Source organism: Monodelphis domestica, chromosome 5 (assembly GCF_027887165.1).
Source record: "Monodelphis domestica isolate mMonDom1 chromosome 5, mMonDom1.pri, whole genome shotgun sequence".
NCBI classification, from domain to species: Eukaryota; Metazoa; Chordata; class Mammalia; order Didelphimorphia; family Didelphidae; genus Monodelphis; species Monodelphis domestica.
The window spans coordinates 277,434,029-277,446,763 of NC_077231.1; the positions used below are offsets into that span (position 1 = coordinate 277,434,029).

Here is a 12,735-nt window from a genome sequence, read left to right on the forward strand (position 1 = left end):
ACTTTATTCCCATTGCAGATGATGTTGGCTGATGGTTTTAGATAAATACTGTTTATTATTTTTAGGAAAAACCCTTCTATTCCTATACTTTCTAATGTTTTCAATAGGAATGAGTGTTGTATTTTATCAAAGGCTTTTTCAGCATCTATTGAGATAATCATGTGATTTTTGTCGGTTTGCTTGTTAATATGGTCAATTATATGGATGGTTTTCCTAATATTGAACCATCCTTGCATTCCTGGTATGAATCCTGCCTGGTCATAGTGAATAACCCTTGTGATGACTTGCTAGTGTCTTTTTGTTAGTATCCTATTTAAGATTTTTGCATCTATATTCATTAAGGAGATAGTTTTTCATTAAGGAGATATAGTTTTCTTTCTCTGTTTTTGATCTGGCTTGCTTTGGGATCAGTACAATATTTGTGTCATAAAATGAATTTGGTAGAACTCCTTCTTTGCTTATTCTGTCAAATAGTTTGTATAATACTGGGATTAGTTGTTCTTTGAATGTTTGATAGAATTTATTTGTGAATCCATCAGGACCTGGGGATTTTTTCTTAGGGAGTTCTTTGATGACTTGTTCAATTTATTTTTCTGATATGGGGTTGTTTAGGTAATCTATTTCTTCCTCTGTTAGTCTAGGCAATTTATATTTTTGTAAGTATTCATCCATATCACCCATATTTGTTGCCATATAATTGGGCATAATAGTTTTTAATCATTGCCTTAATTTCTTCATCATTAGAGGTGAGGTCTCCCTTTTCATCTTGGATATTGTCAATTTGGTTTCCTTCTTTCCTTTTTAAAATTAGACTTACCAGTATTTTGTCTATTTTATTTGTTTTTTCAAAGTACCAGCTTATAGTCTTATTTATTAAATCAATAGTTTTTTGACTTAGGATATCTAATTTAGTCTTCATCTGAGGATTTTTAATTTGTTCACTTTCTAGTTTTTTAATTTGCATGCCCAATTCATTGAACTCTGCCCTCCCTAATTTGTTAATATATGAACTCAAGGATATAAATTTCCCCCTGAGTACTGCTTTGGCTGCATCCCATAGGTTTTGAAAGGATGTCTCGTCATTGTCATTTTCTTCAATGAAGTTATTGTTTCTATTATTTGTTCTTTAACTAACCGGTTTTGGAGAATTGTATTGTTTAATTTCCAATTAATTTTTGATTTACTTCTCCATGTGCCCTTACTATTATTTTCATTGCATTGTGATCTGAGAAGGTTGCATTTATTATTTCTGCTCTTTTGCAATTGTTTGCAATATTTTTATGCCCTAATACATGGTCAATTTTTGTGAATGCTGCTGAAAAGAAGGTGTATTCCTTTTTGTCCCTGTTTATTTTTCTCCACATATCTACTAACTCTAATTTTTCTAAGATTTCATTTACTTTTCTTACCTCTTTCTTATTTATTTTTTTGATTTGATTTATTTAGTTCGGATAGAGGAAGGTTCAGGTCTCCCACTAATATAGTTTTTCTATCTATTTCATCCTTGAGCTCCACTAGTTTCTCCTTTAGAAATTTGGATGCTATGCCATTTGGTGCATACATGTTGATTACAGATATTTCCTCCTTGTCTATACTGCCTTTTATCAGGATGTAATTACCTTCCCTATCTCTTTTAACTAGATTTATTTTTACTTTGGCTTTGTCAGATATCACGATTGCGACTCCTGCCTTCTTTTTATCAGTTGATGCCCAATAGATTTGGCTCCATCCTCTTACTTTCATCCTATGTATCTACCTTCCTCATGTGTGTTTCTTGTAGACAGCATATGGTAGGGTTTTGGATTCTAATCCACTCTGCTATTCGCTTGCATTTTATGGGTGAGTTCATTCTATTCACATTCAGAGTTATGATTACTAGCTGTGTATTTCCCAGCATTTTGATTTCTACTCCTGGTCCTGCCTTTTCTTCTTTCGCTATTTCCTTCTACACCAATGTTTGTTTTTAGTCAATTCCCCTAGTTCCCCCCCTTATTTTACTTCCCTTTCTACCCCCCTCCATTCTTATTCCCCCCCCCTTATTTGCCTTGCAGTCTTTCTAAAACTACCCTCCACCCTCTCCCTCTCTTGTACTGTTTCCCTCCCCACCAGTCCATTTGTTACACTTCTACTCCCCTATAAGGAGCAAATCTATTCTCTTCCCCAATGGATTGGATTGTACTTCCCTCTTTGGGTCAGTTTCAATGCACGTAAGAGTTGAGTATTTCCTATCTCCAACCTCTTTACCCTTCCATCGTATTGCTGTTCTCTCCCCTCCCACCATGAGCTTCTTTGTGACATATATAAAATTTATTTTTTAAAAAAGCAGACCTGTTTAAAAGAATGGAAAAAGAATACAGAGGCAATGTTAAATGAAAAAGAATGGCATGTGCCTAGGAGAATGTATTAGCAAAGAAAAATTCAGAATAAGTTATTTTTGTGAAAAGTATTAAAGATACAAAAGGATTTAAAAGGTATTCTCTGAGCAGGAAGAATAAGAAAGAAGTCCATTGCTTAGGCCAGATGGCATAATGTAAGAAATTCTAACAATGTAACTCCAATTTTGCCTGTGTTTTCTACCAGGGAGAATGCTTTTCAAACCCGAAAGAGTAGAAGATGATTAAAAAAAATTAAAAAGACTTGAAGAACAAGATATTCTAGAAGATACGTAAGAGACCTATCATAACAATATTTTAAGGTACTAGATGAATTTGTAGATCTAAAACCACTGTCATGGAACTTTGAAGAATCATGTAGAAAGGGAAAGATGCCAAAAGATATAAGTTAGGGAAATGTCTTTTTAAAAATGAAGAAAAAGTGGATTTACACTACCGGAGATCTGACTCACCATATAACATTAACTTACTGTATGTATAGCTATGGGCTCTTGTCTATAATATCTACTTAACATTCCTAAACTTCATTTTCCTCATCTCTGGGACCAAATGGTAAATAAGATCCCTTCTAGTTACAAAATCTTTTTACTTCAGGTAAAGTTTTTAATAAATGATCAATGCTCTAACTAATAATTAAATAATTTATTTTAATTTGTAGTAAGCAATAGGCCTGGTAATGACACTTTAAAATGAAAGGAATTAAAAAAGTATTATGTTAAATTTGCTTAAACGCAAAATTAAAATACATTGTTTCTGCTATTAGTAGTTTGCAAGCTAAGTTATTTAACGGCAAGGATGTTGTTAAGATGAAGAGTAGCAACTTTAAAACATAGAAAATAGCATGATAATTAACATTTTAAAAACTCATTAGAAACAAATAGAAATGATGTTTAAAGCATAATAAAGGGCATTTCTATAGTGATTTAAAGTTTGCTAAGTCTTTTATATGTACTATCTCACTTTTGCCTCAAAATCATCCTGTCAGGTAACTACTATGGGGGTTGTACTTATCTGGTAGATAAGAAACCTAAAGCTCACAGAGGTAATATGACTTGTCCATGTTACATAACCAGTATTAGGATTTGAATCCAGGTTTTACTGACCTTTAGTACACACAGTTCACTCTACCACACTGCTTCTCTATGATAAGTAAAGACCAGTAATGTAGGAAATAAAAAAATTATAAATATGAAATAAGTTATCTTCGTCTATGAACAAGAACAGTAGAAAAATCTCTAGAATTCATTTATAGGCAATTATCCAAGGACTTATAGAACAAAACCTTAATTTTTCCTCTATTTTGAAAAAAAGAATCAGAATACTGTAATATTTTCTTTTCATTACATATTAGATTAGATTAAATGAGCCCCTTCCTCACATCATTACATGCTTACCTGTTCCCCATCTGAAATTCCAAGTTTCTGGCCAAACTGCCTATTAATTTCAGCCACATTTTCACCTTGGTTAGTCTGATGCTTGCCTTCCACCCAGCTCAAGAATATAGGCTGGTGACCCCAGGACACTTCTATAGCTTGATTCTGTTTTTATCAGAAAGAAGAAAAATAAAATTGGGTATCATGTTGCAATGATATCAAACAGAAACCATTCTCATTATCTATACATGAGTAAAGAATGCCTTTCAGAGTTGGGAGATATTTTGTATGTGGTATCCAGATTGGCTATGCAATGCAAACAAATGCTTAATGCATGATTCTTTTTCCTAAAAATTATTCATTTTAAATACTTTTCTTTTTAAATTGAGTTCCAAACTCTGTCTCCCTTCCACTGAGAAGATAAACAATATATCAATTACAAATGTGAAATCATGCAAAACACTTCCATATTAGCTATATCAAAATGAAAAAAAAAAGCAAGAAAAATATACTTCTATTTACTCAAAGTTCATCAGTTTTCTTTCTGGAAGTAGAGAGCATTTTTTATCCTAAGCCCTTTGGAATCATTTGAATCATTGTATTGATCAGTGTAGCCAAATCTTTTACAGGTGATAATCACTACAACATTGTGGTTACTGTACACACTGATTTTCTGGCTCTTCTCAGTTCAATATAGGTCTTGCCATGTTTTTCTAACCAATCCTCCATCACTTCTTATGGCATAGAAGTATTCTATCACACTTATATGCCAGAACTTATTCAGCCATTCCCCATCTCCTTAATTTCCAATTCTTTGCCACTACAAAAAAAGATACTAAATTGTTGTATATATGTCTTTTTCCTTGGAGTGGTTAGGTGTTTAGGTGGATAGTGTTGGGCCTGGAGTCAGGAAGACACATCTTCCTGAGTTCAAATTTGACTTCCTAGCTGTGTGACTCTGGGCAAGTTATTTAATCCTGCTTGCCTCTATTTCCTTATCTATAAAATGAAAGGGAGAAGGAAATGGCAAAGCACTTTAGTATCTTTGCCAAGAAAACCCCAAATGGGGTCATGCAGAATCAGTCACAACTGAAATGAACAAACAAAAAATTCTTGTCCTTTTATTTCTTTGGTGGGGTAGAGATCTAATAGTGGTATTGCTAGATCAAAGGGTTGTGTCACTGGTAATCTGTTACCCTAAAAACTACATTTCCCAGGAGCCCACTGACTTCTTGTCGTTATGTACTTCCTGTAAACAGAAGGATAAAATTCAATAAGGTTCCTGGTCATGTGCTCTTTGCTTCCTGGGTTGCGACTGGTTGTAAGAAGGGGTTTTGAACAGGTTGATTAACCATGGGCATGTGGTTTTTATTTTACATTTTTATTCCTTTATTTCTAATGATCATTAATAAATATCTTAAAATCTAATATTTTAAGTATTGTACATTAATTTTAATTTATAGAGTATGCATAGTTTTATAGAACTATGTGTATAGTTTCAGACCATTCTCTATAATGGCTGAACCAGTTTGACTACTCCAACAACAGTTCTAGGATACACGTATTTTCCCTTATCCTCTCCAGCATTTGTCATTTCCATTAGATATGAGGTGGTACCTTAGGATTGTTTTAATTTGCCTTTTAATCAATCATGATTTATTCTCCTGAAAACTAACTGTTCCTATTCTTTGACCATTTGTCAGTTAGGGAATGGCTCTTATTTTTATAAATTTGACTCAGTTCTCTATGTATTTTATTTGAAAAATGAAGCTTTTACCAAAGTTATTGTAAAGTTTTTTGCAATTAGTAGTCTATGGTACTTTTTAGCAAAAGTTAGTGTCCCTGAATATCTCTTTCAATTAGGTCTATTTTTCCTTTCATTTTGAGATAATTACTATCCCTACCTTTTTTTACTTCAACTGAAATATAATAGATTCCACTCCAGCCTTTTAAACTGTCTTTCTGTTTCAAGTGTGTCTCTTGTATACAACATATTGCAGTATTCTGTTTTCTTTTTTCCTTTTTTTATTTTAATAACGAATTTCCACATAAGTTTTCCAAAGTTATATGATCCATATTGTCTGTCTCCCTTCTTCCTTCCCCCCTCCTGGAATTGATAAACAATCCAATCTGTATTATCACGTGAAACATAGTTCAATATTATTCATTTTTGCAAATGAATCTTATAAAAACGCAAACCCCCAAACATTTACCCAAATAAACAAGTGATAAGTCATATGTTTTCATTTGCATTTCTACTCCAAAAATTCTTTCTCCAGAGGCAAATAGTGGTCTTTTTCATAAATCCTCAGAATTGTCCTGGATCACTGTATTTGCTATTTGTAGCAAAGTCTTTCTCATTTGATTGTTCCACAATATTGTAGTTATTGTGTATAATGCTTTCCTGGTTCTACTTATTTCATTCTCTATCAGTTCACATAGGTCTTTCCAACTCATTCTGAAATCATCCTGTTCATCATTCTTTATAGCACAATACTATTCCATCACCATCATAACTACAATTTGTTCAGCCATTCCCCAATTGAGGGACATCCCTTTAGTTTCTAATTCTTTGCCACCTCAAAAAGAGCAATGATTTGCACAAATGATTTGTACAAATAAGTCCTTTCCCATTTAAAGAAAAATTTCTTTGGGATATGGACCCAGTAGTGGTATTATTAGATGAAATTTGAGGAAAATCCAAATTGCCCTCCAGAATGGTTAGCTCAGTTCACAACTCCATCAGCAATGTATTAGTGTCCCAATTCTTTCACATCCCCTTCAACATTTATCATTTCCCTTTACTGTCATATTGGCTAATCTTACCTGTGTGAGGTGATACCTGAGAGTTGTTTTAATTTGCATTTATCTAATCAAGAGGGATTTAGAACATTTTAATATGATTATTGATAGCTTTGATTTCTTCAACTGAAATTGCCTATTCATATCTACCCAATTCTGTATTGAGGGTTAGCTCATCCCACTCATATTCACTTAGGTTTGATGTGTATTTCCCTTTAGCATATTTTCTTTTGTTTATTGTTCTGTGGCTCTTTTTATCCTTTCCCTTCTAAAGTCAATTTTGTTTCTGATCATTACCCTCTCTTAATTTACCCTCCCTTTTATCATCTCCTGCATTCCCCATATCACTTATTCCCTTCCTTATTTCCCTTTCCGTTAAGATTTCTATAGCCAAAATATTGGAGGGGATGTGGCAAAACTGGAACACTAATGCATTGCTGGTGGAATTGTGAACTAATCCAACTATTCTGGAGTATAATTTGGAGCTATGCCCAAAAGGCTATAAAACTGTGCATATCCTTTGATCCTGTAATACCACTACTGGGTTTGTATCCCAAAGAGATAATAAAAAAAAGGGGAAAGGACCACTTGTACAAAAATATTTATAGCAACTCTTTTTGTAGAATTGGAAATTGAGGGGATGTCCATCGATTGGGGAATGGCTGAATAGATTGTGGTACATGTTGGTGAAGAAATACTGTTGTGCTATAAGAAATGATTTGCAAGATGATTTCAGAAAAAGCTAAAAACATCTGTACGAACTGATGCAGAGTGAAATAAGCATAACTGGGAGAACACTGTACATAATAATAGCAATACTGTTTAATGATTATCTGTGAAAACTTGACTGTTTTCAGCAATGCAATGATCTGGAAGAATCCTGAAGGATATATGACAATGCAATCCACCTCCAGAGAAAGAACTGTTGGAGTCATCTTTCACATCAGTATATTTATGATTTTATTTTAGGGGTTTGGTTATGTACGAGTTTGCTCTTACAATGACCAATATGAAAGTATGTTTTGCAAGACAATAAAAAGAAAATAATAAAATATTTCTATACCCATTTGTGTGTACACATATATTCTTCCCTTCTTAGACCAGTTCTGATGAGAATGAGGTTCAAGCATTGCCTATCACCCTCACCCCCATTTTTCTTTCTACTATGAGACTGCTCCTTTATGTACCTCTTTAGTGTGAGAAAATTTCACCATTCTGCCTCTTCCTTCTCCTAGTGCATCCCTCTAATCACTCATACATTTTTCTTAAAGATCATGCCAACATAATCAACTCACACATGTGCCCTGTTTACACACTTATTCTAACTGCTAATAATGATAAAAGTTCTTAGAAGTCACATGTATTTTCTTTTCCTATAGGAATGTAAACAGTTTAATTTTACTGAGTCCCTTATGATTATTTTCTCATGTTTACCTATTTTTCTCATGTTTACCTTCAAAGTTTTGATTGAATATCAAATTTTCTCTTCAATTCTTATCTTTTCATCAAGAATACTTGGCATACCTCTACTTAATCAAATACCCATTCCCCCCCCTTAAGGATTATACAATTTTACTGGGTAGATTTTTCTTGGTTGTAATCCTAGCTCCTTCACTTTATTTCTGGGATATAGTCCAAGCCGTTTGCTTCTTTAACATGGAAGTTGCTAAACTATCCTGATTATGGCTCCATAATAGTTTAAAAAAAAAACCCTTACCTTCTGTCTTAAAATTAATCCTAAATTTGAGAGCCAGACCTAGAGACAGGAGGTCCTAGGTTCAAATCTGGCCTCAGACACTTCCCAGCTGTGTGACCCTGGGCAAGTCACTTGACCCCCATTGCCTAGCCCTTACCCCTCTTTTGCCTTGGAGCCAATACACAGTATTGACTCCAAGACGGAAGGTAAGGGTTAAAAAAAAAAAATTAATCCCAAGTATTGCTTCCAAGGCAGAAGAATGGTAAAGGCTAGGCTATTGAGGTTAAGTGGCTTGCCCAGGGTTACATAGTTAGAAGTGTTTGAGGACATATTTGAATCCATATCCTCCCAACTCTAGACCTGCTCTCTATCTAATGAGTCACCTAGCTGCCCCTGGCTCTAGAATATTCGAAGATTTTTTATTTTCTGATGGTTTGCAATATTTTCTCCATAACCTGTGAGCTCTGGAATTTAGCTATATTTCTGGGAGTTTTCATTTTATGATCTCTTTCAGAAGATGAATTGTAGTCTTTGATTTTTTATTTTGCCCTCTGAATATAAGACATAGAGGAAGTTTTCCTTAATAATTTCTTAAAATATGATGGCTACCCTCCTTTTTTTTATCATGACTTTTACAAAGTCCAATAATTCTTAAATTATCTCACTTGTATTTATTTTCAAGATCCCATGCTATTTTCCCCATGAGATATTTCATATTTTCTTCTTTTGTTTTCATTATTTTGATTTTTGTTGTTTCCTGAAGGCATTAGCTTTCACTTGCCCAACTCTAATTTTTAAAGAGTTATTTTCCTCATTGAATTTTTGTTTCCCCCCATTTGACCAATTCTGCTTTTAAAAAAGTTCTTTTCTTCAATGAATTTTTGTGCCTTTTTTTTACGATTAGGCCAATCCTATTTTATGCCTCTTTTACCAGGTGGTTAATTTCCTTTTCCTAATTTTTTTGAATCATTCATTTCTTTTCCTAATTTTTCCTCTACCACTCATCTCTTTTTAATTCTTCCAGGAATTCTTGATGGCCTTGAATACAATTAGCATTTTTTTCTTTGAGGTTTTGTGATTATAACTCTTTTCATATTGTTGTCCTTTAAGTTTATGTCTTGGTCTCCTCTGTCACTGTTGTAGTCTTTTATAAAAGGTCAACTTGTTTTGGTATTTTACTAATTTTTCCAGCCTATTTCTTAACTTTGAACTTTATGTTAAAATTAAGTTCTGCTCCCCTCAGGTTGGGGTGCTATTGTCCTAAGCTTTAGGCTTTTTTGTGCTACTGTTTTCACAACTAGTTCTGATATTCTGCAAACTTTTGGTGCTTCTAAAATGGAAGAAGTACTTGCTCTCCTAGTCTGCACAGGGGTCTTTATCCAGGACAGCTCTTGATTTCCTGCAACCAGAAGTGTTCCTTTTGGGGCTGAAACTGTGACCAGGCTGTTCTGCAGCCTCAAATGCTAGTGCTCCTCCTGGTCCTGGAAATGTGGCTAAAGTTTCTGTTGCTTTGTGACCAATCACAAGCACACCTCTCTCCTCCTCAGAGCAAGAACTTCTAATGGGAAATAGTACCGTTAATCAGTTCCAGTTGCATCCAGTCTAAGTAAAAGGTCCTTTGTAATCTCTTTCTGACTAGTCCTCTAAACCCCCTTATCTATGTGGCCTGAGAACTCTTCCAAAGCTGCTGCTCCTGCCAAGTGCCGTGGCTGGTGCCCACACCAGTGTTACAGATCTCTCCTATGGATGTTCCACATTATCTTGGCCTGGAAAATGTCTCCCTCTGCCCCTTTGGTGGCTCTGTGGCTTGAAAAGGTGACCTGAGGTGTTATTTTAAGTTTGTTTGGCAAGGAATAATGGGAGAGTTTACCTAGGTCCTGGCCTATACTCTACATCTAGTACCATCCTTTCCAAGTGTTCACCTAATTGTAACTTGGGACAAGATGTCTTTCAATAATTGACAGACAGGCTTAGTTCAGACATTTAGTATTGGTCACAGACTAATTCAATAGTATAAAAAAATTGATACACAAATAGTTATCTTTTCTTTCCTCTGACAAATCTTGGAAGATATTTTGCCCACTAATTAGTATCATTTATATAGATCTAAATCATCACCTAATTAGATTGTTCTAATCAATCACAAATGCTTTCTATTCATAATTCTTTAGATCTATATAATGCATTTGATAAAATGCAAGACTTATAATCAAGTGAGCTCTGTACATGAAATTTTTTGACAGCAGCAATCTTTTCTCTAGTATACTTCCTGCTATAAGCTCAATGTTTTCAGGTTTCCTTCTGTATCAGTAGACTTGTGAAATCCAATTTTTTTTTAATAAGCTTATTTATTGTGAGGCACTGTGAAAGACAGTAAGATGAAGATTACAGGCCTTGCCCTCAAACAGCCTCTAGCAAAGGTTCCCTAACTATTCTGATTGGAAATCCATGAAAACAATTTGAAGGTAATGGGCTACGGACACAAAAAAGACATACAGGGAGTTGCCCCAAAAGATTTAATGCAGGTTTGGTCTTAATGAAGATTAAAGCTATTAAAGATGAAAAACTTTTAAGTTACTGAAGCTTGCAACTGAACTAAGACTTCTAAGGGACAGACTGTATATTAATCAAAGTCTATTTTCAAGATGCTTACAAACTACTAGTCCCAGCTCATACAATAGCCCAGGAGTTCTCAAAGTGTGGTCTATGTGAGGAAGTCCTGTGTGAGGTAAAATAGCTCCACCCTGCCCCAGCATATCTAATAACCTAGCATCAGCCTAAGAGTCAATTTCAGCCTGACATCCCCTAGCATCAGCCAGTGTCACTACGTGCCATGGAGGGAGGATCTAGTGGGGTATATAAGTCCTAAAACAGGAAGTACAAGGTTCCACTCTTAAGGAATGGGTCCCCTGTGCAGCTGCAGGAAAAATATATGTTTAAAGCCAGCTAAATTATAATTAGTGTAACCCTTCCTTAAAAGATATCTACCTCTATCTCTTCTCTCTCATTTCTCACCTTATCCTTTATATTAATAAGCCATAAAAAAACTCCAACATGCCATATATTTTTTAAGAATATAAAGAGGTCCTGAGATTTAAAAAAAAATGAGAACCAATGCTAAAGCCTATTTGAGGACAATGGTGTCTTATTGGTCTGAAACAACTAAGCCATAATAAACATAAATATGTTAAACACAGAGCTTTAAATGAATAATACACAGGATAACAAAGGAAGCCATTTATTTTGAAATAGTTATCAAAACGTTTTTTAAATGTTCAGGAAGCCCTGGTTAGTTTAGAACTAAGTGGTGCAGTGGACAGCTAGAGCTGGACCTGGAGTTGTGAAGCCCTGAGTTCAACTTTTGCCTCAGTTAATTGAGTGATTCTGGACATGTGATTTAAGCTGTTTGCTTCAGTTTTCGTAAAATAGAAATAGTAATGATAATACCTAACTCCCAGGATTGATAAAAAAGCTCTGGGTAAAGCGCTTTGTAAATCTTACAGCACTAATAGATGTTGGTTATTCCCAACCCCTCCCCAGCTCTAAGATGCCTTCCTGTTCTAAGTAACAGATTCCTGTCTGAGCTGCATCAGAACTGCATTTGCACACCAAGGGAGGGAAAAGGGGCAAGCTGAGCCAAAACCTTTATAAAGTCCAGGTCCAACAAGTTCCCACGAAAACGCCAGCTGGGTGTCTGTGAGGAATCAGTTAGTTCTATAAACCGTTATACAGGTGTACAGGACTGCGGATCATAGGTAGGACCCAGGCCAGTCTGGCCAACACTAGCTGGCGAAGGGCAAAGACTCCCGGATAGGGGACGGTGAAGAACCAGCGGCTTCAGACGTGACCTTGGGTGAGCCCCGGCCGGGGCGCTAGTGAAATCCCTGGGCGTTCGTGGAGACCTCCTCACACGCCCCCGCGCCACGCCCAGGGGCTCTTGAGCCCAGGATACAGCAGAAACCCCGCGGCGTGGGGAAGAAGGCACAGACTGACCCAAGGTCTCAGCAAAGGCGAGGGGCGGGGCTCCAACCCGCGGCGTTCCAGACCCCTAATTTGGCTCCCGTGAGGCTCTGGCGGCTCAGGCCCAGCGGCCCGGCCTCCGAACCCTTCCCGTCAGGCCTTGCGGCAATGATGGGGGGGGGCGGCCCCGAGGCAAACCGAGCACCTTACCTGCTGCAGATGCAGCTGGGCCGCCAGCGCCCGAGGCAGGTGGAGGAAGCAGTCGCGAGCGTGGGAGAAGGAGACAGTGACGGCGGTGACCCCTCCAGCCCCGGCGCCCTCGAGGCGACCGCTGCCCCACATCGTGAGCGAGCTAGCTAGCGAGTGATAGACGGAACCGAACGCCGACCCACGCTAGGCGAGAGGAGCCGAGCGCTGAGAGGATCGATCGGCAACTGATTCCACGGACTGACTACTCGCCTGACTATCCCGAGAGGGCGGGACCACGGAGCCTCGTTACCGTGCCACCGGA

The 12,735-nt window shown here is 36.6% G+C and overlaps 1 protein-coding gene across 2 annotated transcripts in view; it reads right to left on the reverse strand.

Annotated features, from left to right (window-relative positions):
• Window positions 1–12,608, reverse strand: part of PEX1 (peroxisomal biogenesis factor 1) — a 50,045-nt gene extending 37,437 nt beyond the window's left edge. The window contains exons 1-2 of one of the 2 annotated variants that reach the window (XM_001368731.5): window positions 12,435–12,608; window positions 3,788–3,931 (exon numbers count right to left, since the gene is read on the reverse strand). In XM_001368731.5, the coding sequence (XP_001368768.2) occupies window positions 3,788–3,931; window positions 12,435–12,566 (276 nt within the window). In that variant the 5' untranslated portion in view covers window positions 12,567–12,608. The remainder of the gene's footprint in view (window positions 1–3,787; window positions 3,932–12,434) is intronic. The other variant, XM_056800199.1, reaches the window with a different exon arrangement.
• Between the last annotated feature and the right edge of the window lie 127 nt (window positions 12,609–12,735).